Source organism: Lissotriton vulgaris, chromosome 12 (genome assembly GCF_964263255.1).
Source record: "Lissotriton vulgaris chromosome 12, aLisVul1.2, whole genome shotgun sequence".
Lineage (NCBI taxonomy): Eukaryota > Metazoa > Chordata > Amphibia > Caudata > Salamandridae > Lissotriton > Lissotriton vulgaris.
This window is the reverse complement of record NC_141700.1, coordinates 800052667-800079184: the sequence shown is the minus strand read 5'-3', so window position 1 is coordinate 800079184 and position 26518 is coordinate 800052667. Positions and strand designations below refer to the sequence as shown.

Genomic DNA, 26518 nt, shown 5'->3' with positions numbered 1-26518 from the left:
GATGGGAAAATAGGGGTTTGAAGCTCTAAATTAAAAAATAAAACGTTTTTATTATACATCAATTAACCCTCTTTCGGCCAACGCACTTTAAAGAGGCCAGGAGGGGCGTGAGTGTGTTTTGGTGCATTAATAGCGAAGCATGGCCTGGAGGTGTGCAGCGAGGGGCGGGGGCGGAGGGCAGGGGACCCAGGGACAGGGGCGCAGCGTGCAGCCTCTGCTGCATAAGGTGTGCAGGGACCACAGCCTTTCTTTGCAGCCCTGACTCAGGCCGCACCGCTGCTTCCTGTGCGGGGGAGGGACGGGGCTTCCGGTGCAAACAGGAAATGCACCCCTGACACCAGAGCTCGTCCACCCAGCGCCGGAAGCTTGATTCAGATAATCCGCACAGATGTTTCTTTCCTTTGAATAATCTAGGTTTTCGTTTGTTGTTTTAAAAACAAGTGAATGAAAAAAAGATACCTGCGCAAAGAGATATGTTTTAAAAAGAAAATAAAAGCCTCCAATGACGGCTGAAGGCGAGCAAAACACTCGGGTAGGGAAATCATTGGGGGGCCACACTTTCCAGCCATCAAGACACCCCAGAAAAGGACAGTCCATACGGAAATGAGATGTGCACCTGCTCCATTAAGAACAGTCCACCCAAACTGCCAGGGCAACCCTCCTCTTTAACGGGAACACAACCGGTGCCAGAAATGGACCAATCCTCGTTGGGCCTCATACGTGAGGTGCAACTTGCGTCAAGTGGATCCGCGAGCATCGAACCCATGTCTGGGCATATCCGTGCCACTTGGAACCCTTGTCTGGGCATATCTGTGGCACTTGAATCCATGTCTGGGCATATCTGTGCCACGTGGATCCCATGTCTAGTCATGTCAGTGCCACTTGGAACCCATGTCTGGGCATATCTGTGCCACTTGAACCCTTTTCTGGGCATATCTGTGCCACTTGGAACCCATGTCTGGGAATATCTGTGACACTTGGAACCCATGTCTGGGCATATCCGTGCCACTTGGAACCCATGTCTGGGCATATCTGTGCCACTTGGAACCCATGTCTGAGCATATCTGTGCCACTTGAACCCTTGTCTGGGCATATCTGTGCCACTTGAACCCTGGGCATATCTGTGCCACTTGAACCCTTGTCTGGGCATATCTGTGCCACTTGAACCCATGTCTCGGCATATCTGTGACACTTGCAACCCATTGCTGGGACTATCTGTGCCACTTGGAACCCATGTCTGGGCATATCTGTGCCACTTGGAACCCTTGTCTGGGCATATCTCTGCCACTTGGAACCCTTGTCTGGGCATATCTGTGCCACTTGGAACCCTTGTCTGGGCATATCTGCGCCACTTGGAACCCACGTCTGGGCATATCTGCGACTCTTGGAACCCATGTCTGGGCATATCTGTGACACTTGCAACCCATGTCTGGGCATATCTGTGACACTTCGAACCAATGTCTGGGTATATCTGATGCACTTGGAACCCATGTCTGGGCCTATCTGTGCCACTTGGAACCCATGTCTGGGCATATCTGTGACAATTCGAACCCATGTCTGGGCATATCTGTGGCACTTGGAACCCATGTCTGGGCATATCTGGGCCACTTGGAACCCATGTCTGGGCATATCCGTGCCACTTGCAACCCATGTCCGGGCATGTCTGTGACACTTGCAACTCATGTCTGGGCACAGCTGTGACACTTGGAACCCATGTCTGGGCATATCTGTGACACTTGCAACCCATGTCTGGGTATATCTGTGACACTTCGAACCCATGTCTGGGCATATCTGTGACACTTCGAACCCATGTCTGGGCATATCTGTGACACTTCGAACCCATGTCTGGGCATATCTGTGCCACTTGCCACCCATGTCTGGACATATCTGTGGCCCTTGGAACTCATGTCTGGGCATATCTGTGACACTTCGAACCCATGTCTGGGCATATCTGTGGCCCTTGGAACTCATGTCTGGGCATATCTGTGCCACTTGCCACCCATGTCTGGACATATCTGTGACACTTGGGGCGTCTGATGGAATGTTTGCACTAGTCTCATCCACTGTCAATTGCTCGGAGTCTGTCTTTGGCTCACCACATTACCTTACTTAGGGTCCAGCCATATGCAAATCAGCCTTGGACCTGCTCCAATAGGAACAGCTCAGCCAGCACTGCTGGTCAAGATTTTCTATAGACATGAAAAGAAGGAAGCCAAGGCTGGTTTCAGTGCTTGTACACACCTGAGTGCACGTATCGCCTTCCCTTGAGGTTCACACAGAAGAAATTCTCTTCTCAGGATTCTTCTGCAGCTAACCATCTTTAAACCACTCTTCCTCCTGAGAGATACTCTGTCTCTACTGCTGTAATTGTGCAAACTTTTAAAAAGATACAATTGTCACATAAAAAAATAGGAGAAAAAGAAGGTGGCACACATATCAAGACTCCTCTGCCTTGATCACAGCATCAGCCGAAACGTGTTGAGAGTATCTTTTACATAATTAACGAGCGTAGTGTGCTACTCACCTATGAGTAAATACAGTGTGTGAGTAGGTGCTATCATGCATGTGCTGCACGTCTGCAACTCCTGTTGAATGCGCCCTGTCGAGGCTGGAGGTGGCAAGCAGCAAGAGCGGCCCTCCTGGGCCGAGAGAAGAGGCCAACGAGGGCGAGCACTGGGGCATCAGTAGTAACCAAAGTGTGTTTGTGACAAGGAACAAGTATAGGAGAGTGTCTCCTTGGGTAAGGTTTTACTGCCCGGTGGATGAGTGGCGCATAGCTAAAGCAGCCCTGACAGTTGGAGGGGGGCTTCGTGGGTCATTGATTTTATTTTGACTGCAGTGTACATGCAGGGGAGTATGTGTACTTTGCAGTGGGCCTGTAGTTGAGTATCTGCCCAGTGCAATGTATCTGCAGTGTGCTGTTTTTGGCTCCAGCGCACCTCCATGCATGGCTAATTTGTTGATAGTGTTGGGCGCATTTCAGCATGTTCATATTATAGCCTTATGACCCGCCGAGGTGGGCTACACCAGCTATTAAAGGCCCGCTGCAGCGTTAAAGGCCCGAGCCGAAGGTGAGGGACTTTAACAAGGCAGCAGGACTTTAATAGCCGGTATAGCCCAGCTTTGAAAGGCTATAAGGCTATTAGAACATTCTGCCACTAGAGGGCAGAATGTTCTAACAAATAAAACAAAGGCTTCAGTGAATGCGAGGGGATTGGAATACCCTCAGGCTCCCTGAAGCCTTTGCTCACAGCTAGAGCTGTAAACAAAGAAGCATTGGAATGTTGAGCTCCAGGCTTCTACCGGCCATTATAAGCCCGGAGCACCCCATTGTTTTCAATGGAGCTCCCAACATTCCAATGTTCTAGTAATACTCACCCAGAGTGTCCCTAGCCGTCGAGCAGTGGAGTCCTGGAGAGCAGGTCACAGCCCAAACAGGATGAAATGATTCATGAAGGGGTGGGGTCTACACGGCTTCCCACTAGTGGGTGGGAGAGCTGTTTACACAGTAGCAGGCGGGAGCGGTTGTGATGTCCATGGAGATGGCGCATACACCAAAGAGGGGTCTTCCTTAGGCCTCGATGCAGACCACCCTCGAGTGGGCACCTATAGGGTTCCATATAAAGCTCTCACCCGCTTGACGCGTCGAAAGGCGTGCTTCATCACAGAGTTGTCACGAGGGTGCATTGGCGCTTCCCACCTGGGCTTCTACCTGTTTCCTCACAGGGCGCACCTGCATAGTTTTTGAGGCCCGTGAAATACATTTTGAGGTTGCTCTCTGGGGATCTGAACTCTGTATGTCCTGAGGAAAGTTGGGTACGATCAGGCATGTAACCCCCATTGGGCGCAAAGGGCTTCAGCCCCCCATCGTGTGTGTCAGCCCGGGCCGAGACAGCTTCCTGAGCACACACACAGACAGTTCTTGAGCTGCTGTGGGCCGGCTGGTCTTGCGTCTGTCTATTGCAGCCGCACCCGAGCACTTCACAGGTCTTTTAAAGACCATTTACTTGTTAACGAGGCTTTGTTGCTTTTCACCCCTTCTTAGAGCCCCTGCATCTCCACTCTGCCTATTGCTGGAAGAATCAGCCCCCCCCCCCCCTGCATTTTTAGTATCCCCCCACCCCCTCTTGAAATTTGGCTCTAGTTGCGCCTCTGGCTACAATATACCGTTGCGGAAACATGCCGACCAGACGACCCTACGGTCGCTCCCTCCTTTAGTTACTGGTGACGGGGTATTTGCTCTAGATTTTGGGGGTTTATTTACAAGCCCCTTGCGCCGCCGGTTCGTCACTTTTAATATGGGGAAAAAGTGATGCCCCTGGGTGCATAGATGGGCATAGCTTGCCTCCTGGTACTGTCCATCTTGCATTTCTTCGTCTCCAGTCTGATGGTGTCCTGGTTCTTGCTGAAGCTGTGTCTGCCTGGGGTGGTTGCTTTCTCAGCCAGGTATGTATGGGGTTCATTCAAAGGGTATGAAAGGCTATATATATATATATATATATATACACAGGGTAAATCATATAGTATGCACAAAAAGTGAAAAAAGGAAGTCCACGTTGCAGTATATGGCCTTAAGGTGTCTTTATTATAGATGTACTTGGTTTCATAAGTGGACAGCCAAGACATGGGCTTCTTCAGGGCTGTAGTATCATACAATATATACACATATTTAAAATCCAAGCGTATAACCAAGTATTGTTAAGTGCAGGTTAAATAGTGACTTTTATTTAATGTGCTTATGGTGAGAATAAACACAAAATAAGATGTTGGGGAGGGAAAGAAGATGGTGAGGGAGGAGGGTGAAGTTTCGGCTCATCTTGCAGGTGAAGTAGCTGGCCTGAAAGATAATGCGGGCTCGGAGGGGAAGCGACGCAGTTGCTTCAGTGTTGGGCAGGGCTCGAGTCGGGGGTACACGCAGGTACACGGCGTCCCCCCACTCTTTTCACAGGGTGGACGCCGTCCCCCCTGCCAAGAAGCTGAGCCCCACAGAAATATGCTGAATGTGTCCCGATGTAAATTTAAGACACCGGAACACGTTTAGCACGTGACGTCATGAGGTCATTTGCATATTGTCAGTCCCCCACTTCTTTTTATAGGACTTGTGCCCTGGTGTTGGGTGATGTCGTCAAATATCTTTAGGCCTTGCTTAGGCTTTTGGGGCCAGTGTGGTGCTGGGAGGCTGTTGAGAACAATACCGCTGTGTAAGACTGGTTCGTCATGTAAAAGGGTGGAATAGGATGAATTTGGTGTTAATCACACACACCCGAAGAAAGCTTTAAAACAGAACTGAGAGGTACTGAATAAAAGGGTGAAACGTTCATTCCAAGAAATGTGTACGTCTATTCTTTTTTTCTGCTGTGTGCAGCACTGCAGGGTTTACACTCATTTTACTCCGGGACATTAAGGGTCAATTTTGAGGGAATGGTGTTCCTCTGCTTCCTTGCAAGATAAAATCACTATCAGTGTGTGTGAGTTTATAGGAAGTAACAGATAATCCCCTGGCAAAGCCCGCTGGTCTCACGAGACTGACCACAATCTACGTGCAGTAGAGGACATCTGAGGGGGCTTAAGATTCTGCCCCAGCATCGAATGAAGCTCTCTGTACCAGACCTTCTACCTTACCAGGCCACGTGCACCGACCCGCAGCCAGAAGCACCTCTGCCTTGGGATTCCATTGTGTGGGATTGTAGGTGGGAGCGGGCCTGGGAGCTGGGACCAGGAGAGGGGACCGGCTCTGAAGGATCTGGGGTCAGTTTCGGCTTTGTTGAGAAGTGGCCAGTTAGAAAAGTAGCTGGTAGCTTCCAGTGGTGGCTGTGGATGGGCGGCAGGGCCCATCTTGCCATCTGTCGTTTTTCTGTCTTAATGCACTGCAGGGACGGCGCAATGATTTCCAGACGACAGGCGAGATGACATTTTTCCTGCTGTGTGCTCGGAATACACTGACAAACTTGTTCAAGCCTTTAGCTGTAACTTGACATCAACACTAGGCGGCGCCCTCAGGCTTACATTGCATCAGGGAAGCCCTGGCACGGGCACATTGCATCTGGTATATTTTAAGACATTCATTGAATGTCTGGATGTTTTGTGTTTCATATAATGTGTGTTCTAGGATGAGTCAATTGGGAACATACAGGTAGATTCATCAAAGACCCGTTTTGCGAGTCTTTAATAGCGATTCATAAGGAATCGCTATTACAGACTCGCAAAACGGGATTCATGTAGGAATCGCAAAAGAAATTGCGATTCCTACACATTCCTTATTTGCGATTAGCAATTAGCTAATCGCAAATAAGATAGCGATGTCAAGGGTGCCAGGGGTGTCCAAAGGACACCCTGTAGCACCCCTGAAATGCAAATTTACATAGTTGTTGCGCACACACATGTCCAAAGGACATGTGTGTGTCTAACATGCAACAGAAAAAAATGCACTAAAGTGCTTTGTACTATTTTTTCGCTATTTACCACGTAGTCAGACTTCGTGGTAAATAGCGACCAAATATTACGAATTCGCGATTTCAAATTGGTTAATTAATTGCATTTAAGGAATCTCTAATAGAGATTCCTTAAATCCAATTCCAATTCCTCGCAAATATGCAATTACACTGGCGAGCGCAATTTAGCTTTATGAATCGGGCTGTAAATGGTGGTGTGACTCCACGCCTGGTCTTAAACGCAATAAATGGCACCTTACATCATCACTGTAATATCTTTCTTCACCACAGTCTCCCTTTCCAGGTCCACCTCATGTTGATTCGTGCTCAAGCCACAGCTTTGAGGGGGATCCATCACTCAGCGGCACTAGGTCACCTTGTGTCTCCTACCAGTGATGGAATTGAAATGAAGTGCCGGGCCCAACGTTGTCCTAGGAGCCAGTGTTGGTGCCGCAGAGCACCAGCCCCTCCAGTCTTTATTCCATCTCATGCCTCTTTCTTCAGCCACCCTACATCTTCTGTGCCATCATCACACTCTTGCAGGTTCTTTTTCCATCCTGATTTCTCCTTTTCTCACTATGTTCCTATCTTTCTGTTACTCATTCTTTTTGCCTTTGTCACTGTTTTTCTGTATGTCTCTTCCTGTATCTGTCTTTTGTCCCTTTTTCTGCTTTTATCTTGTTCTGCCTCAAAGTCTATTAATGAGAAACAAGTCCTGGTTTCCAAAGATGAGCGTCGGTTCCCACCGCCTGCCAACGCCAGCGTGAATTAAGACTCAGCTCCGCTCAAATCCAACTGAGTCTGTCCCCTGAGTCATTTCTTAGTCACTACTTTGGATCCACTTTTTATAAACGATGACGCTTTCCATGCATCTGACGCCAAGTCACTGGACCGACAGAAGTGTGAACAGAGTATAAAGAATCCATATGAAGAGCTTGTGAGAGAGTCAAAGACAACTCACCTCGACAAACCACCCTAGACGCGAATCATGAGAGCGAGAGGAGCCCAGCTGTCGAATGAGGAGCCTGTGAGAGAGTAAAAGACCCTCACCTCGACCTCCAACCCTAGGCGCGAATCATGAGAGCAAGAGGAGCTCAACTGTCGCATGAGGAGCCTGTGAGAGAGTAGAAGACCCTTCAACTCGATCTACCACCCTAGACGCGAATCATGAGAGCGAGAGGAGCTCAACTGTTGCATGAGAAGCCTGTGAGAGAGTAGAAGACCCCTCACCTCGACCTACCACCCTAGACGCGAATCATGAGAGCGAGAGGAGCTCAACTATCGCATGAGGAGCCTGTGAGAGAGTAGAAGACCCTTCACCGCGACCTATCACCCTAGACGCGAATCATGAGAGCGAGAAGAGCCCAGCTGTCAGCAGGAGGAGCTTCTGATAGAGTTGAAGACCCCGCGAGAGAGTCAAATTTCTGTGACCTGGAACCACTGCCCTAGGTGTGAATCGTGAGAGGAGCCCAGCTGTTGCATGAGGAGCTTGAGAGAGAGTCGAAGACAACTCACCGCGACCTATCAGCCTAGACGCGAATCATGAGAGCGAGAGAAGCCCAGCTGTCAGCAAGAGGAGCTTGCAAAACAGTCAAAGACCCCTCACACCGCCCTACAGCCATAGGTGAAGAGTACAGCTGTCAGTTTGAGGAGCTTACTAACACATGGAAGACCCCTGTCACCGATCCACTGCACCGATAGTGAGTCATGAGAGGAACCTGGCTGTTAGTATGGGCTCACAAGAGAACTGAAGACCCCTCACTAAGCATGGGCGAATTTTGCGAATTCGCAATTCGTGAATTTTCGGATTTGCGAATTGGCAATCTGCAAAATTTGCGAATTCGCGTAAATTTGCGGATTTTTTTGTTTTTGCGTGTTCGTGGGTGTTCGCGAGGCGCTTTGCGTGTTCGCGGGTTTTCGCGAGGCGCTTTGCAATTTCGCGAGGTTTTTTTTTTTTGCCTGCTTAATCACTGCCACCCTCTCGTTTTTTATGCCCATCTGCCCTCTGTACCACTCGTTTCTGTGCCCTTCTGCCCTCTGCCCCACTCATTTTTTGTCCCCTTCTGCCCTCTGCCCCACTTTTGTGCCCTTCTGCCCTCAGCCCCACTTATAATGGCACCGGCAAGCTGCCAGCGCCATTCTAAAATAGCTACAAAGAGCTTCAACAGGAAGCACTAATAGATAAAGTAAAGCAGGTGCTCGAGTTGAAGGTCAGACTAAGTTACACAATCATTAATCACCCCAAGTTTGGGGTGATTAATGATTGTGTAACTGAATTCGAGCAGCACCTGCTTTACTTTATCTATTAAAGCTTCCTGTTGAAGCTGACTTTTGTAACTATTTTAGAATGGCTCTGGCAGCTTGCCGGCGCCATTCTAAAAGAGTTACAAAAGTCAGCTTGAACTTTTGACCCAATCCGTTCCGCTCGCGGATTTTTCGGGAAATTCGCGAATCTCGCGGATTGCGAATTTACCGAAAATCTGCGAAATCCGCTCGCGGAACGGATTTTCCGCCCATGCTTACCCCTCACCCTGACCAATCGCAATAGGCACAAGTCATGAGAGGTGCCCAGCTGTTGATTACAAGAGAGTCCAGGACCCCTCACACCGACTTACTGCCCTAGACGCGAGTAATGAGCATGAAAACAGCCCAGCTATCAAATGAGGAGCTTGCATGAGAGTTGAAGACCCCTCACCTCGACCTACCACCCTAGACACGAGCCATGAGAGCGAGAGGAACCCCGGCAGTCAGTATGAGGAGTCAAACTTCCCTCACACCGACCTACCACGAGAAACGTGAGTCGTGCGAGGGAGAAGAGATCACTTGTCAGTGTCTGGTCTGTGGTGGCACTGACAACCCTTCGAGGCAACTGCTTCCGGCTATTTCCATGTGTTGTATGCTAACTCGTGGTTAATAGCCAAAGTTCCTCAACTTGAGGAATAGAATAGTGCAGGAATACCGTCTCCAGATGCCAGAGGGGTTTCATTACCTCCAACTCTGGAGCAAGCCTTTAGCTCCATCCCCCTCCAGTCGAACAGTGATTGAACCTAGCACAGAAGATATGAAAGGATTGTGGATAGATGGGTGTAAAAGTGCCAAGAAATATTATCACATGCTCCAGTGCCGGATTGCGCTATTTACAACTTTCACGTGACGCGTCCCAGTCAAAGGGTCATGGCTGATCCATCCCATGATCTACAGGGGAAGCCTCTGAAATAGTGCTGATGGGAACTAAGTACCCCAGGCATCCTTCTGAGATTCCCTCCAAGACAGGGCAGCACCGAAGAGGATGAAGTGGGTCAAAGGGATTAACTATGATTGGACCCGCCATCTTAGGTACGCAATGCGTGCTGACCGGAATGAACGTTGTGTAAGCTAATATAGAAGATTAAAGCCAACTCCTCCTCTTTGGGGAACTTCAGATATTTTAATTACTTCTGCTTGGGATATTCAAGATAAGGAAGTAACTCTCCCCTAACATAGTTTAATTCCTTTCCTTGTTGGGCAACTCCTGATGGTTTAATCTCTTCCTGTTGGACAACATCATAGATTTTCATGGTGTCTGAACAGATAGGAAAGAGCATTTGAAGGTGTTGGATGATGCAATCTACACTCAGTGACTACTGGGCAGAACTCATCATGTTCATAAACAAAATGTCTCCTCTGCCCAGGAGGAAGTTAAGACCTTTGGAGTGAAGACCAGCTTGTGAAATCAGTTAATCCTGCTTGATAAGAGATGCTTACGCGTGCCATGGGGGGATTTCCAAGGGCTCTGTGTGTTCAGAGAGGGATATAAAGTCAGAGAGAGGCAGAGTGTCTTCATGCCTTGTACGTAGTCGTGAGCCCCGCAGATCTCAGCATGCGCGACACACCATCCTCAATCTGGCTGGCTCTGCTTTTCCTGGTCCTTGGTGGTGGTACAGTTCAGAGCGATCGAACGGTCAACCGCGAGTACAAGTCCATCCTGACCGTCCCCAATGGAGGTCACTGGGGGGAGTGGCAGAAGCCTGAGATGTGCCCCGAAGGATACTTCGCTTACGCGTTCTCCCTGAAGGTAAATGGAAAGAGTGTGTGAGGCGTGAAACTGATACCTTGGTGGATTGATCCACCAACCAATAGGTCCATTCACAATTTACCAGTGTGTAAGAATGTGGAGTTCAGTTGCTATTGAACCAACAGTCAACTATTGTTGGATTTTAGTTCCGATACCCATCATCCTACGTGGTATTGCTGCTTCAAAGGCACAACAAGCGAGGAGAAGGGGTCTCACAACTCTCTGTCCACCCGCGTCCCACCATACAAGGATGCACAATTGTTTAACCCAGCAGAGGTACTATAACATTCTGGGTCTGTGCAGAAGTCCTCTCTCACTGGAATTCTCTTGTGATCTTGCTTCTCTGTGTAAATAAAAACTTGCCGTACGCCTGGCAGCCTGTCCTGGCCACGCTGGAGAAAAGCCCCGTTGATTCCAGCTGCTTCTTGGAGCTGCTTTCAGATGCCAGTGATTGTTTCTCACTGTACTGAGGTTACTGGTCTCAATTGTTATTTTTATTTAACAAGTACATTTGTCACATTGTCTAAATAGATGATATCCGTTTATGTGGAAGCTATAGTTACTGGATCCGTTGGAAGCTATGGTCACTGGATCCAGTCGAAGCAAAAGCCATTGGATCCAGAGAAAGCTATGGTCACTGGATCCAGTGGAAGCAATAAACACTTGATCCTGTGGAAGATATGGTTGCTGATTCTAGTGGGAGCTGTGGTCACTGGATCCAGTGGAACCTATAATTGAATTCTATGGCAGTTATGGTCACTGGATCCAGTGGAAGAAACAGCCACTGGGTCCAGTGGAAGCTGTGGCTAATGGATCCTGTGGAAACAGCAGCCACTGGATCCTGAAAATGCTATGGTCACTGGATCCAGTGGCAGTAACAGCCACTGGATCCAGAGCAAGCTATGGGCACTAGATCCAGTGGAAGCTATGCTCACTGGATCCAGTAAAACCTATGATAACCAAATTATATTGCATATATGATCACTGGATCCAGTGGAACCTACAGACACTGGATACTGTGGAAATATGATCACTAGAGCCAGTGGAAGTTATGGTCACTGGATCCAGGGGAAGCTCTGGTCACTGGATCCAGTAGAGCCTATAATAACTGAATACTATGGCTGATATGTTCACTGGATCCAATGGAACCTACAGACACTGGATCCTGAGAATGCTATGGTCACTGGATCCAGTGACAGTAACAGCCACTGGATCCAGAGCAAGCTATGGCCTCTAGATCCAGTGGAAGCTATGCTCACTGGATCCAATGAAACCTATGATAACCAAATTATATTGCATATATGATCACTGGATCCAGTGGAACCTACAGACACTGTATCCTGTGGAAATATGATCACTAGAGCCAGTGGAAGTTATGGTCACTGGATCCAGTGGAAGCTATGGTCATTGGATCCAGTAGAGCCTATAATAACTGAATAGTATGGCTGATATGGTCACTGGATCCAGTGGAACCTACAGACACTGGATCCTGTGGAAAATATGGTCACTGTATATAGTGGAAGCTATGGCCACTGGATCCAGTGGAAACTATGGGCAGTGGATCCTGAGGAAGCTATGGTCACTGCATCAAGTAGAACCAATGAGCAGTGAATCTTATGGCAGATCTGGCCACTGGATCCAGTGGAAGCTATTATTACTGGATCCTAAGGAAGCTATGGTCACTGAATCTAGTGGCATCCATGGCCACTGGATCCTATGGAAGCTCCGGTCACTGGATCCTGTGGAAGCTCTGGTCACTGGATCCTGTGGAAGCTCTGGTCACTGGATCCTGTGGATGCTCCAGTCACTGGATCCTATGGAAGCTCTGATCACTGGATCCAGTGGAACCTAAAGACACTGGATCCTGTGGAAATATGATCACTAGAGCCAGTGGAAGTTATGGTCACTGGATCCAGTGGAAGCTATGGTCACTGGATCCAGTGGAAGCAATAAACACTTGATCCTGTGGAAGATATGGTTGCTGATTCTAGTGGAAGCTGTGGTCACTGGATCCAGTGGAACCTATAATTGAATACTATGGCAGTTATGGTCACTGGATCCAGTGGAAGAAACAGCCACTGGGTCCAGTGGAAGCTGTGGCTAATGGATCCTGTGGAAACAGCAGCCACTGGATCCTGAAAATGCTATGGTCACTGGATCCAGTTGCAGTAACAGCCACTGGATCCAGAGCAAGCTATGGGCACTAGATCCAGTGGAAGCTATGCTCACTGGATCCAGTAACACCTATGATAACCAAATTATATTGCATATATGATCACTGGATCCAGTGGAACCTACAGACACTGGATCCTGTGGAAATATGATCACTAGAGCCAGTGGAAGTTATGGTCACTGGATCCAGTGGAAGCTCTGGTCACTGGATCCAGTAGAGCCTATAATAACTGAATACTATGGCTGATATGTTCACTGGATCCAATGGAACCTACAGACACTGGATCCTAAGAATGCTATGGTCACTGGATCCAGTGGCAGTAACAGCCACTGGATCCAGAGCAAGCTATGGCCTCTAGATCCAGTGGAAGCTATGCTCACTGGATCCAATGAAACCTATGATAACCAAATTATATTGCATATATGATCACTGGATCCAGTGGAACCTACAGACACTGTATCCTGTGGAAATATGATCACTAGAGCCAGTGGAAGTTATGGTCACTGGATCCAGTGGAAGCTATGGTCACTGGATCCAGTAGAGCCTATAATAACTGAATACTATGGCTGATATGATCACTGGATCCAGTGGAACCTACAGACACTGGATCCTGTGGAAAATATGGTCACTGTATATAGTGGAAGCTATGGCCACTGGGTCCAGTGGAAACTATGGATAGTGGATCCTGAGGAAGCTATGGTCACTGCATCAAGTAGAACCAATGAGCAGTGAATCTTATGGCAGATCTGGCCACTGGATCCAGTGGAAGCTATTATTACTGGATCCTAAGGAAGCTATGGTCACTGAATCTAGTGGCAGCTATGGCCACTGGATCCTGTGGAAGCTCTGGTCACTGGATCCTGTGGAAACTCTGGTCACTGGATCCTGTGGATGCTCCAGTCACTGGATCCTATGGAAGCTCTGATCACTGGATCCAGTGGAACCCACAGACACTGGATCCTGTGGAAATGTGATCACTAGAGCCAGTGGAAGTTATGGTCACTGGATCCAGTGGAAGCTATGGTCACTGGATCCAGAGGAGCCTATAATAACTGAATACTATGGCTGATATGGTCACTGGATCCAGTGGAACCTACAGACACTGGATCCTGTAGAAAATATGGTCACTGTATATAGTGGAAGCTATGGCCACTGGATCCTGTGGAAGCTCTGGTCACTGGATCCTGTGGCCACTGGACACAATGCTACCCACATCGTCAGTCATAACAAGCATTTAAAAATAAAACACAAGATGCCTTGAAGACTAAAGTCCGACGAGCGTTTAATAAAAACCAATCAGGCAGGAAAATAAGAGGTCAAAGACAACTGTCCTGTCAGCTGACCAGGCCTCTCGCGCGGAAACAGACACTTGGAGCTTAGAGCTAAAACTCATGCCCAATTAGACCAGGATATGTAGATTTTCTCTCAAAACACGTCATTGAAGTTTAATCATGTGACAGAAACGTTAAACTCTCAGTGAACACCCCCCAAATGTGCAGGCGGCAGGCTCCACCCATCAAGGAAGCCCAGAGCGGCGGTGAAGGGCAGATAGAACCCACATGCAGAGCGGTCACCATATCAACAGTCCCACACAACCCCGGTCACACTCGACCAGGTGTAAAAGTGAGGCTGCTCTGCTAGGAAATGTGCATGGTACACCCCGGAGCCCCGAGGCTTCCAGGCCTACGGACGTCATGAAGATATACATAACAATAAAGTATGAGGGTCTGGAAACCCCACCTACAACTATGGTGGCATGTGTGCCTCCATGCACCAGACACTTACCCTACACAGGAAGTCCTAACTTAAGGACGGAGTCCCATCACTCATCGAAGTGACATGCTTCATCATCGGGGATCTCCTCCCGGCTGTAACTCCTAGTACAGCCGAGGGCTGCAACCCCCTCACTGGGAGGGAGCAGCGCAGGGATGTTTTCTTTGATGTTCTCCCTGCCTGAGGGCTACTAAAACCCCAGATGATGAAGCATGTCACTTCGGTGAGTGATGGGACTCCGTCCTTTAAGTTAGGACTTCCTGTGTAGGTCAAGTGTCTGGTGCATGGAGACACACATGTCACCATAGATTAAGGCGATGTTCCTAGACCCTCAGACTTTATTGTTATGTATACGTAGCTTGGGGCATATAGTCCAAGGTGGTCTTTAAACTTTTGCCCTCGGACCCTCCCATCCTGGTTCAGTGTTACAGAAACCGCGAGCCCATGTAACATGGCGTCCATGTGTGATTGATCCTGTTGATGCATTCATGGCCAGATGTGCTGTTTCGAACTCACTGCTATATGAGAGTATACTAGCAAAACCCAGACAATATTTGCAGTTTATTGCCACAAAGCCCTTCACAGTATTCTCTTCTTCTTCAGGTGCAGAGATCACAAGGGATAAGGGACGACACTGCCCTGAACGGGGTCCGCTTGCACTGCTCCCAGGATGCCTCCGCCAGGAAGATCCAAGATGTGCAGTCCGGGGCTGGCCGGCAAGTTCCATCAGCTCTCTTTCAGCATGGGTGGGGGACATGTAGCCTCAGTGTGGAGTCAAACAAACACACCTTGCAGCAGCAGAATGACCCGGCATCTTCACAATATTCACTTATCAGACCTGGGTCTTAGCAGGGCTTTTTAATTCCAGTACCTGGTCCTTTTGAAGCACCTCTCATACTGGCTACAGCAGGGGTGCCACTGGGGCAGGATAATTGTATGTTTTCATCCTTCTTATCTGTGATCTGGGACTGGCAGGACAAGAGCAGAAGCCAATAAACACAGCAAAATAAATATCTGATGACACAACTATGGGTTGGGAGCTAATAGGTGGAGAAGAATAGTGCTTAATTTGTAAAGGAATAAGTGCAGGGGCCCAAAGTATTGCTTAAGAGCCTGATGCTGGTATTGTTGAACATTGGGGTGCCGAATACTGAGGCTGCGTAGTCTTGATTCCACCTCATGCCTCTTTCATCCACCACCACACAATCCCTGTCTTCTTATCCCTTGCTAGTACTTTCTCATTCTTTCTTTTCCAGTCTCTTTCCCCCTTTTCTCTCTCTCTTTGTCCCCCATTGTATTGTTTTCTCTCTCTTGCTTTAGATCAAAGTTTGTTGAGGAAAAATACCGGCCGGTCCCCAAATATGAGTTTCAGCGGACCCCATCTGCAACCACTGGTTCACATTTCACACTGTCGAAGAAGTCATGTAGGGAACACATATGATAAAAGGATAGAGAGAAAAGTAGCATAATGAAAAAACAGAAGCAGCAAAGAAAGAAATGTGAAAAGAGGAAAAGAAAGAAGGAAAGCAGGAAGTTAGGATGTCATAATGGAATAAGGTGAGAAACGTGTAAAGAAGGGACGAGAGATGGAAGGTAGAGTGATAAAAGCAAGGAACGAAGATGAGAAGAAAGAATTAAAGCAGAGAAGGTCTACAAACAGTATGAAGGAAGGAAAGACAAGTAGATAAGAAGGAAAGGAAACGAAAGAATGAACGAAAGGAAAGGAGACGTTGAATGAAAGAAACGAAATGAGACAATAATGGACAGAAAGATGGAAAGAAGGCAAGGGAAGAATGAATGATAGAACGAGGGAGAGTTGAATAGAAGAAAGTATGAATGATGAAGGGATAGGCGGAGAGCTCCACATAGAAACGGCGCGAGAGGCGGAGGTCTCCACGCAGAGGTTTACGAGCAGCATTTTGTGGTTTGGGAGGAGTGCTATTGTAAAATGACTCACAAACTACAAATGCAGTTTGTGAACAGGCCCCGGTGACGCGTGTTGCTATAAGTGTGTTCTGTGTCTACGTCTTACCTCTTCACCTTCGGCGACCCCTAGTGACGTCCTCCAGTCCTCTCTGAGGGTAGCAGCAGTAAGTGGGCCGTGCTCCTCTCTGGCCCTTGGATCTATTGGAATTTAGGAAGGCACCCAAAGCCCTTGCAAAAGCCATAACATACACAATTCTGCTATTCTTTCTCCTCGCAGTGTAAGTTGGCTGAGCTGGAATGTCACTGGGGAACCGCCCATTCAAGAGCCGCACATTACTCAAGGCCACAGGCTAAGAAGGCACCGTTGTGGTCTCACTGCAGGCAGCTCCAGCTGTTGCCAGATGGGGCATTCTTCCTGCTCCCAACGCAGCTTTTCAAACAGAGCCACCTTTATTCATCAATTTGCTGCCTTTCGGCGCCACCTAGTGGTCACTAGAAACACTGCAGCAGAAATGTGGACGATGCAAGCTCATCTCTGATAGACTATTATAATTTATAAACCAGCAGTCTCGCGAGTATGTAATGCAAAGCGAGACCAATTGGCTTTAACAATGGTTGTTTAATGACCGTTGACCACTGCGGTGATTCCCAGCGCAACCTTTTCATTTAGAACCAACAATCTGCTGCCGCCATCTTTTTCGTTAAAGTGATCACTAATTAAATAAACAATAGATTTCCAGGTGTCAGCTGGCCGTGAATCACACACGACCCCAAACCGATGAGGGGGAGCGAAAGTCAGAGACATGGAGGCCCCGCCCACGAGAATCTGCTGCAGTGACTCCCTGCCATCAGAGACCCCTCTTTGGCGACTTCACTTGAATGCCCGGGTGCTGCGCGAGCCCGGCACTCGCCTTTGCACGTCAGCATCTAATGCTAAGAGATCTGTGGAGCATAGTCCCTGTAATTATGCGGCAGGGGTGGGCCAAATTATGCAGCAGTGTTGACTACATTATGCGGCAAGAAAAGGCAAATTATGCGGTCTAATGCTACATCTTTTATTACAGCATACTTTCATTGTTTCATTTTTTTGTACAGGTTAACACCGTTTGGCCAAAGGTTTCACCTCATTAGTTCCAGATTAACACCTGAATACAGTAACAAGCAAAGGAAAGGGGACCGGCCAACCTCTGTGAGGGGCCTCTTACTGTGCTGCAACATGTGTCCCTGTGGATTTAGTAACTTTTGATCCGTTTGAGCTAGAAACAAGGGGCCAGATTATCAAGCTAGGGCGATACATTATCGCCGCTTTTATCGGCAGGAAACTGCAGCTAAAGCCGCGATAATGGGCTTGATAATACACCCTTGTGAATTCCCATAGCAGCCCAGGTTAACACCAGAACATGGCCTTCTATGGAAACTCACAAGGGCATATTATCAAGCCCATTATCGCCGCTTTAGCTGCAGTTTCCTGCCGATAGAAGCAGCGATAATGTATAGCCCTTGCTTGATAATATGGGCCAATATTTTTTAGTTAAAATCAGTAGATTATGCAGTAGATTATCGATTTATGTGGCCAACACTACAAATCCATAGTTATGTGGAAAACTCTAGAGCCACAAAATTGCAGAATTCCAGCGGCCCTGCTATATAGTGAAGCCCCCACTGGCTCTGACCTGATGCAGAGCGTGAAACCGGAGCAAAGTTAGTTCACCTTCCAGACACAATCGGACAATTATTAAAGTGACACAAAAGAACAGTCCAGAAGTCTTTGGTGAAGGAAGCACAATTAGTTAAAGTCATTTCACTTGCCACCTCAGCAAAATTGCATGAAAGAAGAGGAGTTATTACAGTCTCAAAAAAACATCTCATGGGGGTTATGGCGCCTCCAGGCCTCAAATCATGTCTCAGTCAGGCAGATGAGCCCTGAGTCTGCCAGGCTCAGTGATAAAACATCCTCTGTGGAGGAAGTGTAATTGTAATTGCATTTATATAGCGCTTGCTACCCCTGATGAGGTGTCAAAGCGCTTTTTCGATGAACAGCACACTACTCTGGGACCCAAAAAGCATTAGTGGTGAATTAGTATAGTGAAATATTAAATTAATTTGAGCGATGGACATTAGTCTGTTATTTGGATTGAAAAGGAAAGCGAAGGGTTAGAAGAGGGAAGGGTTTGCATTTATATAGCGCTTGCTACCCTGATGAGGTGTTGAAGTGCTTTTCAGTGAGTAATACGCTACTCAGGAATCCAAAAAAGATTAATGGTGAATTAGTATAGGGGAATATAAAATTAATTTGAGCGGTGGACATGTTAGTCTCTTATTTGGATTAAAAAGGATAGTGGAGGGATAGAAGAGGGGAGTGTTTTCCTTTATATAGTGCTAGCTACCCTGATGAGGTGTTGAAGTGCTTTTCAGCGGGTAGCACGCTACTCAGGAACCCAAAAAGGATTAGTGGTGAATTTGTATAGAGGAATATAAAAGTAATTTGAGCAGTGGACGTTAGTCTGTTATTTGGATTGAAAAGGATAGTGGAGGGATAGGAGAGGGAAGGGTTTGCATTTATATAGCCCTTGCTACCCTTGATGAGATGTTGAAGCGCTTTTCGGCGAGTAGCACGCTACTCAAGAACCCAAACAGGATTCGAGGGGAATTAGTATACTGAAGTATGAAATTCATTTGAGTGGTGGACATGTTAATCTTTTATTTGGATTGAAATGGATAGTGGAGAGATAGAAGAGGGATAGATTTAGAGGAGGAGGTTTGGGATGAGTAAAGGGGAGATGGAGGAGGAAGAGTCAGAGGGAAGGGTTTAGAAAGGCTTGTTTGGGAGCTCTGAATATTAAAGCGATATGAGACGATGCAAGGAGGGGTAGAGTAGGAAAAAGCCCAAAAAGGGTTATTTTGGGGATCATAGTAAAGGAATGGGGGATGGGAGGAGTGAGAGAGAGAGAGAGAGTGGAGGTAGAGGATATATTGAGAGAGGTTTAGGGTGATGCATTGGACAGAGTAGTAGAATGAGCTTTGAGATGAGTCAGAGAGTTGAGGTAGAGAACATATTGAGAGAGGTTTAGGGTGAGATATGGGGTAGTGCATTGGAGTTGCTGAATTAGAAGCAAAGTAATACAATATAAAGATACATACATTCATGGAAGGTATATATGTATAAGGAAGGTTATATACGTAGATTTCAGTTGTATTTCATAAACTCAGACATTCAAGTGTTTCTGTACTTTAAGTTAATTGTTTTTTTTGCAATTCAACAGTGAAGCAATTGTAGATAAATAATGATGATAAAAGATTTACTAAGTGATGCAGTCACCTATATACAGGTTAAACATAGAATAATACAACCACAAGTAATATGTACATTTGTGAAGCAGAAGTAACAACTATCTATATATTTAAAAACATAATTATTATACATGTTTATACAAAGTAATACACATATGTAGGTCCACATCTATGGTCCAAATAAATGCTTATATACAGAGGGATATGCTGAATATTTAGTTTAAAGTATGGTGGTTATGTGGGGAAGAGCCAACTCTTGAGTAGTCTTCCGAAGATAAGGTGGTTATTCGTAGATCTTATGTTCAGTGGTACTGACTTCCACAGTTTGGCTGCTTGAACAGAGAAGGATGTGCCACCCATGTATTTTTCCTTGTACTGAGGGATTTTGAGGTGAGGGGCCATTCTAGAGTGGAGGTTCCTCTGCCGAATATATGTTGTGATATTATTCCTGATGAAGAGGGTTCCTGTTCCATGTATTGCTTTGTGGATGATACAAAGCCGCTTGAACGTGGATCTTCTGACAACCGGTAACCAATGCAGGGCTTTCAAGGCAGGGGAGATGTGGTCTCACGGGTTGATATGCAAGAGTAGTCTGGCAGCCGAGTTCTGAACACATTGTAGTCTTTTCATAGTCGTTAAACGTGATCCGTGGTAGAGGTTATTGACGTAATCGAGTTTGGACAGAACAAGGGAGATGGTAGCCTGGACTTTTTGTGGAAATCCCAGTTGGGGGGAAATTAACCCTGGGTGGAGTTTGCAGAGTTGCGCTACATGGAACTCTGCAAAGTGGTAAAAAAACTCTTCAGCACTACGTGGAGGTTTGTAAAAAAATGCCATTAGCAGTGTCTGCTCAGTACCGATGCTTGTCAGCACTGTGCAAGCATCGCGAACAGTAACATACACAATGCAAGCACGCGCTGCTTTTTCTTTCTGCTGCTTGCGTAGATTTGTACGCGAGCGGCAGCTTTCTCAACGCGAACAGGGTAGTTATTCAACGCGACCGGTCGCGAGCATACGGGACCACTCGCAATGAAAAACCTGACCCACCCGCGTTGAGAAATCTCACGGGATGTTTATTTTCCATGCCCGTGCTCGTCAACTTGATGTTGACGATCGCGAACGGAGAAAAATCTTGCCGGCAGGTTGATTTTCCTTGCTCGCGGTCGCCAACATGACGTTGACGAACACGAGCGAGGGAAAAAACTCTGCTCTGCATCGCGGAGCGGAGTGTTTGGTAACTCTGCGAGCTCTGCATAGCGTGGAGTTCGGAAAACTCCGCAAACTCCGCAAGCGGAGCGGAGTTCACCGCCCAGTATTAGGGAAAATGCTTCCCAGAGTTTTTATAGTAACAAAGCTTGATCTTGCTAGTTTCTCCACTTGGGCGTTCATTGATAGCTTGAAGTCCATGATCATTCCGAGGTTTCTTACTTCCTTCAATACTTTAGTGGTGATCCCAGATCGTCAGGCCAGGCGGCGAGTCGGTCATAATTTTTCCAATCGCCACATGTCAGCATTTCTGTTTTGGAAGCATTCAATTTGAGATGGCTCCAAGTCATCCACTGATCCACGGCTCTGAGATAACTGAAAATGTGTACATTTCCAATGTCTTTGGGGCTTTCCAGTTTAGGGAGTATTTGTGTGTCATCTGCATAGTTATAGCATGTGAGGTTAAATTGATTGATCAGTGCCGGTGATTACTTCATTTAAATGTTGAAAAGCATGGGCGAGATGATAGAGCCTTGAGGGACCCCTGCTTTTGAGGAGTAGGGTTTGGACGAGAAAGGTGGGGAAAGGATGACATTAGTTCTGTTTCAAAGGTAGGACGCGGTCCAGTCTAGAGCAGTTCCCTCTTTGCCGGCTTCATAGAGACTTTGTATCAGAGTGTCACTGTCAACCGTGTCAAAGGCAGCTGAGAAGTCCAAGAGAAGTAGCGCAGCAACTCTTTTCCTGTCAACTTTGTTCTTAAGTTCATCCAAGATGGCAATGAGGGCAGATTCTGTGGCTCTTCTTGTATGGAATTCTGTTTGGAAGTCTGAAAGAATGGAATTATCTTCAATTAATTGTGACATCTGGGTAAATGCTGCTCATTCTATCAGTTAGCCCGGGAGAGGACCATTTTTAATTGGTCCGTAGTTGTCGGGGTTGATTTGTTTTCTTGATTTTGAGTACATTTTTCAGGTCTTCTCCAAATATTCCTGTAGTTAAGGAATTGTTGATGATTCTTCTGACTGGAGTGGCAGCAGAGGTATTTAGAAGAATTTTCTTGAAGGTTTGTGGTGGACACAGGTCCGAAGGGTTGCCGGCAGGCCTGCTTGCTTTGACCAGGTCTATAAATTAATCCTGTGAAATTTGTTGGAAGGAACGGAGAGGCTGAATTCGAGTATTCTTGAATAGTGGCTTTGGAAAAGGGTCGGTGCTGGTGGTTTTTCTTTGTTTTAAATAGGAGTCCAACGTGTCTGCTTTGGTTGTGTAATGATTTGCCAGTTTTTTGTGAAATCTTGAGTAACGGGATGAGCTCCTTCCACGTAATTTGGTTTAAGAAATTCACTGAGAATTGTATAGAATTTTTTATTTTAGTATTTAGCATTTTGAATTCTGTCTGAAAAGAATTTTGTTTGCTTTTTACATAGCTAACTTGTTTAATCTGTTAAGTTTCTGCAGGTAAAGTTTGTCTTCATTGGTGTTTGTTTTGAGCTAGGCACGTTGCAGTTTTCTAATTTTCTTTTTTTATTTCCATTAGCTCAGTATCTCTCCAAGGTGCCTGTTTTTTCTTTTGTTCTGTTGTGTCATTCTTAGTGATATTAGATTATCAAAAGCCTCCTGTAGCCGCTCGTATAGTTTTTGAATGGAATTTATTGTGTCTAGATCTGTACTGGTTGTTAGCTGTGTTTCTAAGTGTTCCAAATTGAGTTTGTTCCACGGTCGATAGGTGGATGTATGCAAGATGATTTTAGGTGTGTTGCTTTCTGTTGTTTTATGTTGGGAAGCAAGCAAATGGTGGTCCGACCATGTGACTGGAGTCATTGTTTGAAAGGTAACTAGTTCTGCATTAGCAAAAATGACATCTGGGAGGAGTCCAGCGGTGTGTGTCGGTTTTTGGACGATCTGATGCAGGTTTGGTGCGTTTAGGCCTATCGATGATTGTTTTTAAGATGGGGGATATTGGGTTTGTCAAACCAAATGTTGAGGTCACCCAGAATGCATAGGTTCGATTGTATTGTTATCAGGTTTGAAACAGTGTCTAGAAGTGCGTCTGGGAATGTCGCCTTGCTAGGTGGAGGTCTGTAAAGGAGCAGGAAGTTACAGGAGGAAGATGGTGTAGAATTGCATCTGGTGAAAAGGGTCTCTCAACCTTGTATGTAGATGCCGTCATCTTTAGTGATATTTAATGTCTACTTGAATACAACAGTTAGGCCACCTCCTTTTTTGCCTATACGGTTTTGTGTGATAGGTTTATTGCCTTGAGGAACGGCTTCATGCAAGACTGGAGCCATACCATCTCCCAACCTTGATTCGGTTATGAAGAGTAAGTCAGATTATGTGTCACTGAGAAGGGCGTAGATGTGATACTTGTTTTCTGAGAGCGATCGAACATTTATTAGTAGGAAGTTTAGAGAACATGCTTTCTGTACATATGAAGCTGGTGGTGGTAATTCTAATCACCTCTCATCAGAGCCGGACTAGGAACCCAAAGCAGCCCAGGCAATTTTGCTGGACCGGCCCCTATCCCAGGGAGGGGGATGGGAGGGCACAAGTGTACAGCACTGCTTCTTAAGAATATGTAACGTTACATCGCATGTGATACATCGCATGCTACTACAACGCCGTCGTTACACCGACCTCGTTGTTACATGGCATATCATTACAACACAAGTCATTACAACGACTTGCTGTAGGGGGCGCTGGATGTTGGAATAGTATCATTTACTATTCCAACTCCAGTCTGTGCAACAGTAAGTAAGGTGTTGGATTTTAAAGATGTCTCTGTGCCACGTCGGGCGTGAAAGCCAGAAGGAGAAAAACACAGAATGCAAAACTCCACTGTAGGAGTCTTAAGATGTAAACATAGTGCTTTTCCAGAATGTTCACAGTTTTCCCCCCACAGTTGCCTCGCAATGGGCAGACGTTAAGAGACATAAAGTGTATTGGTTAGGGCTTTTTCAGTATTGAGGTTACTGTTGCATTTTCACTGTATTTATACGTCAATTTTGTTTTATACCATTATTAAATCGATGGGAACTCAGCATGTTCATGTTCTGTGCCGACTACCAGTCCTCTTCATTTAAGTTTACAAAAACACCAACTAGTTTGTCGACACGTTTCAGCCATGGTAAGAGGATTTTGAACTTCAGTCTTCTTCACAGTAGTACAGTTACGAATAACAGAAAAGGGCTTCTGCTGACAGTTCCTGTAATCAGGTATCATTCAGTGGCCTGAAAGATGGGGGTTATGCATCCCACTTTTTGATTGGTGCTCAGTTAACACCACATGGTCTATTTATTGAGAAATCCAACCCAATCTGTCTGCTCTTTTATGTTGATCAACGTGATGTGAGATGCAAGAAAATTAATTATACAGTGTGATCTATTGTATCAGTGAGAACTGTGTCTAGTTGGCTGCTTGCTTTCTACTTTATTTTACGTCTTTACAGGTGAATACGCTCATGTATTGAGTGATGTATAGCTCTTAAGGTGCCTAAATAAGGTATGGTCCAGTTCGCTTTGCAACAAGTGTGCATGCGCAAGCTGTTGAAGAACTGTGGGTACCTATTGTCCAACAGTGAATCTGCACTGCCCTGGGAGGTCTGTCGAATAGCTGAGGGAGATGCTGTCTCACTAGAGATTTAAAACAGAAAACTGCAAGAACAGCTTTAGATGAAATATTGACAGCCCCTGCTGCTGTTTTGCTAATTTCAGTCTCATAACTTCAGATTCCAACATATTGTTCAATGCCAACAGATTTCTACTTAGTTTGATTTCTCCTGTATTCTGCTAAGCAGCCCCATCGCAGCCACTGGCCACTAAGGGACCCTTTAGACCTCCTGACCGGCCAGACCACGGGCTCGTGATCTGGGCCTCCAAAGACTGATTCTGCACACTGCGGCACTGGCCCCAGGGTTGCAAAGCATGACATGTCTGTAGATTGGTGACTTGGACCTCCATTGACCATGTCTTCTCCTGTTCCTCTGCAGGTTGGGGTCTTGGACAACCCCGGTCTGGTGCCCCCGCGGCTTCCTCACGGCTTTCTCCCTGAGGGTGGAGTCCTCCCAAGGCTACATTGGCGATGACACGGCAGCCAACAACATCAAGTTCAAGTGCACGGAGGGCCACGTGGTGGAGGGCCAGGGTCTGAGCTGGGGCTCCTACGGGCCTTGGAGCGACAGCTGCTCGAAGGCGATCTGCGGCCTGGAGTCGCGGCTGGAGAGTGAGCGGGGAGTGAGCGACGACACAGGCATGAACGACGTACGGTTCTACTGCTGCGTCTGACGCTGCACCGCTGCACTACTCCAAGTGCACACACCCACCACAGCGTGCACTAGCCAATGCTTGTTTGTAGAGGTGGATCTGAGCACTCTGGGCCGGCTGGGGACTCGGAATGGGCAGCAGGCCTGGGAGCACAGTAAGTCACGTGCCAGCTCCATCATTCACGTGACTGCCTCTTCTCAGACCCAATGTCCTTCAGGAGGAACCGGCCTTTCACTATTTCTTCTATGCTTCCTACATGCATAATCATCTCCAGGCGCATGCGTGTCCTGCCTGTTAGTATCTTTTCTGTATTTTCTTGTACTGTTTTTTCCTAGCACACACTTTAACATTCTTTTACATCACTGTTGGTGTCTACATTTTATTTTCCATATTTGTGTGTGAGTGTTCTTTTACAAGGAGTATCTCCCCACCCTCCATAGTTAGTCCCCCCCAGGCTCACTCAAGTGAAGACAGCATGCATGTCACTACAGAAAGTGCAGCTCCCATTATAATGTCATCCAGTGAGGACAGTTCACTGTGTGATGTCACTGACGTGCATGCAGCTCTCAGTATGATGTCACTGAAGTGCATGCAGCTCTCAGTATGATGTCACTGGAGTGCATGCAGCTCTGCGGGTGATGTCACTACGGTAGGTTCAGCTCCCAGTCTGGTGACACTGCAGTGCTTACACCTCACAGTGTGAGGTCTCTACAGTAGGTTCAGCTCCCAGTCTGGTGACACTGCACTGTTTGCCCCTCCCAGTGTGATGTCACTACAGTAGGTTCAGCACCCAGTCTGTTACACTGCAGTGCTTGCACCTCCCAGTGTGATGTCACTACAGTAGGTTCAGCACCCAGTCTGTTACACTGCAGTGCTTGCACCTCCCTGTGTGATGTCACTACAGTAGGTTCAGCACCCAGTCTGTTACACTGCAGTGCTTGCACCTCCCAGTGTGATGTCACTACAGTAGGTTCAGCACCCAGTCTGTTACACTGCAGTGCTTGCACCTCCCAGTGTGATGGCACCATGGTAAGTTCAGCTCCCAGTCTGGTGACACTGCAGTGCTTGCACCTCCCTGTGTGATGTCACTACAGTAGGTTCAGCACCCAGTCTGTTACACTGCAGTGCTTGCACCTCCCAGTTTGATGTCACTACAGTAGGTTCAGCACCCAGTCTGTTACACTGCAGTGCTTGCACCTCCCTGTGTGATGTCACTACAGTAGGTTCAGCACCCAGTCTGTTACACTGCAGTGCTTGCACCTCCCAGTGTGATGTCACTACAGTAGGTTCAGCACCCAGTCTGTTACACTGCAGTGCTTGCACCTCCCAGTGTGATGTCACCATGGTAAGTTCAGCTCCCTGTCTGGTGACACTGCAGTGCTTGCACCTCCCTGTGTGATGTCAC

At 47.0% G+C, this 26518-nt stretch overlaps 1 protein-coding gene across 1 annotated transcript; it reads left to right on the top strand.

Moving 5' to 3' along the window:
• The first annotated feature begins 10258 nt into the window (after positions 1 to 10258).
• VMO1 (vitelline membrane outer layer 1 homolog) lies at positions 10259 to 25762 on the top strand. Its single transcript, XM_086946635.1, has 3 exons — positions 10259 to 10485; positions 15035 to 15147; positions 24840 to 25762. The coding sequence occupies exons 1-3, from the start codon at positions 10291 to 10293 to the stop codon at positions 25132 to 25134; spliced, it is 603 nt and encodes a 200-aa protein (XP_086802761.1). The 5' UTR covers positions 10259 to 10290; the 3' UTR covers positions 25135 to 25762.
• Positions 25763 to 26518: the final 756 nt, after the last annotated feature.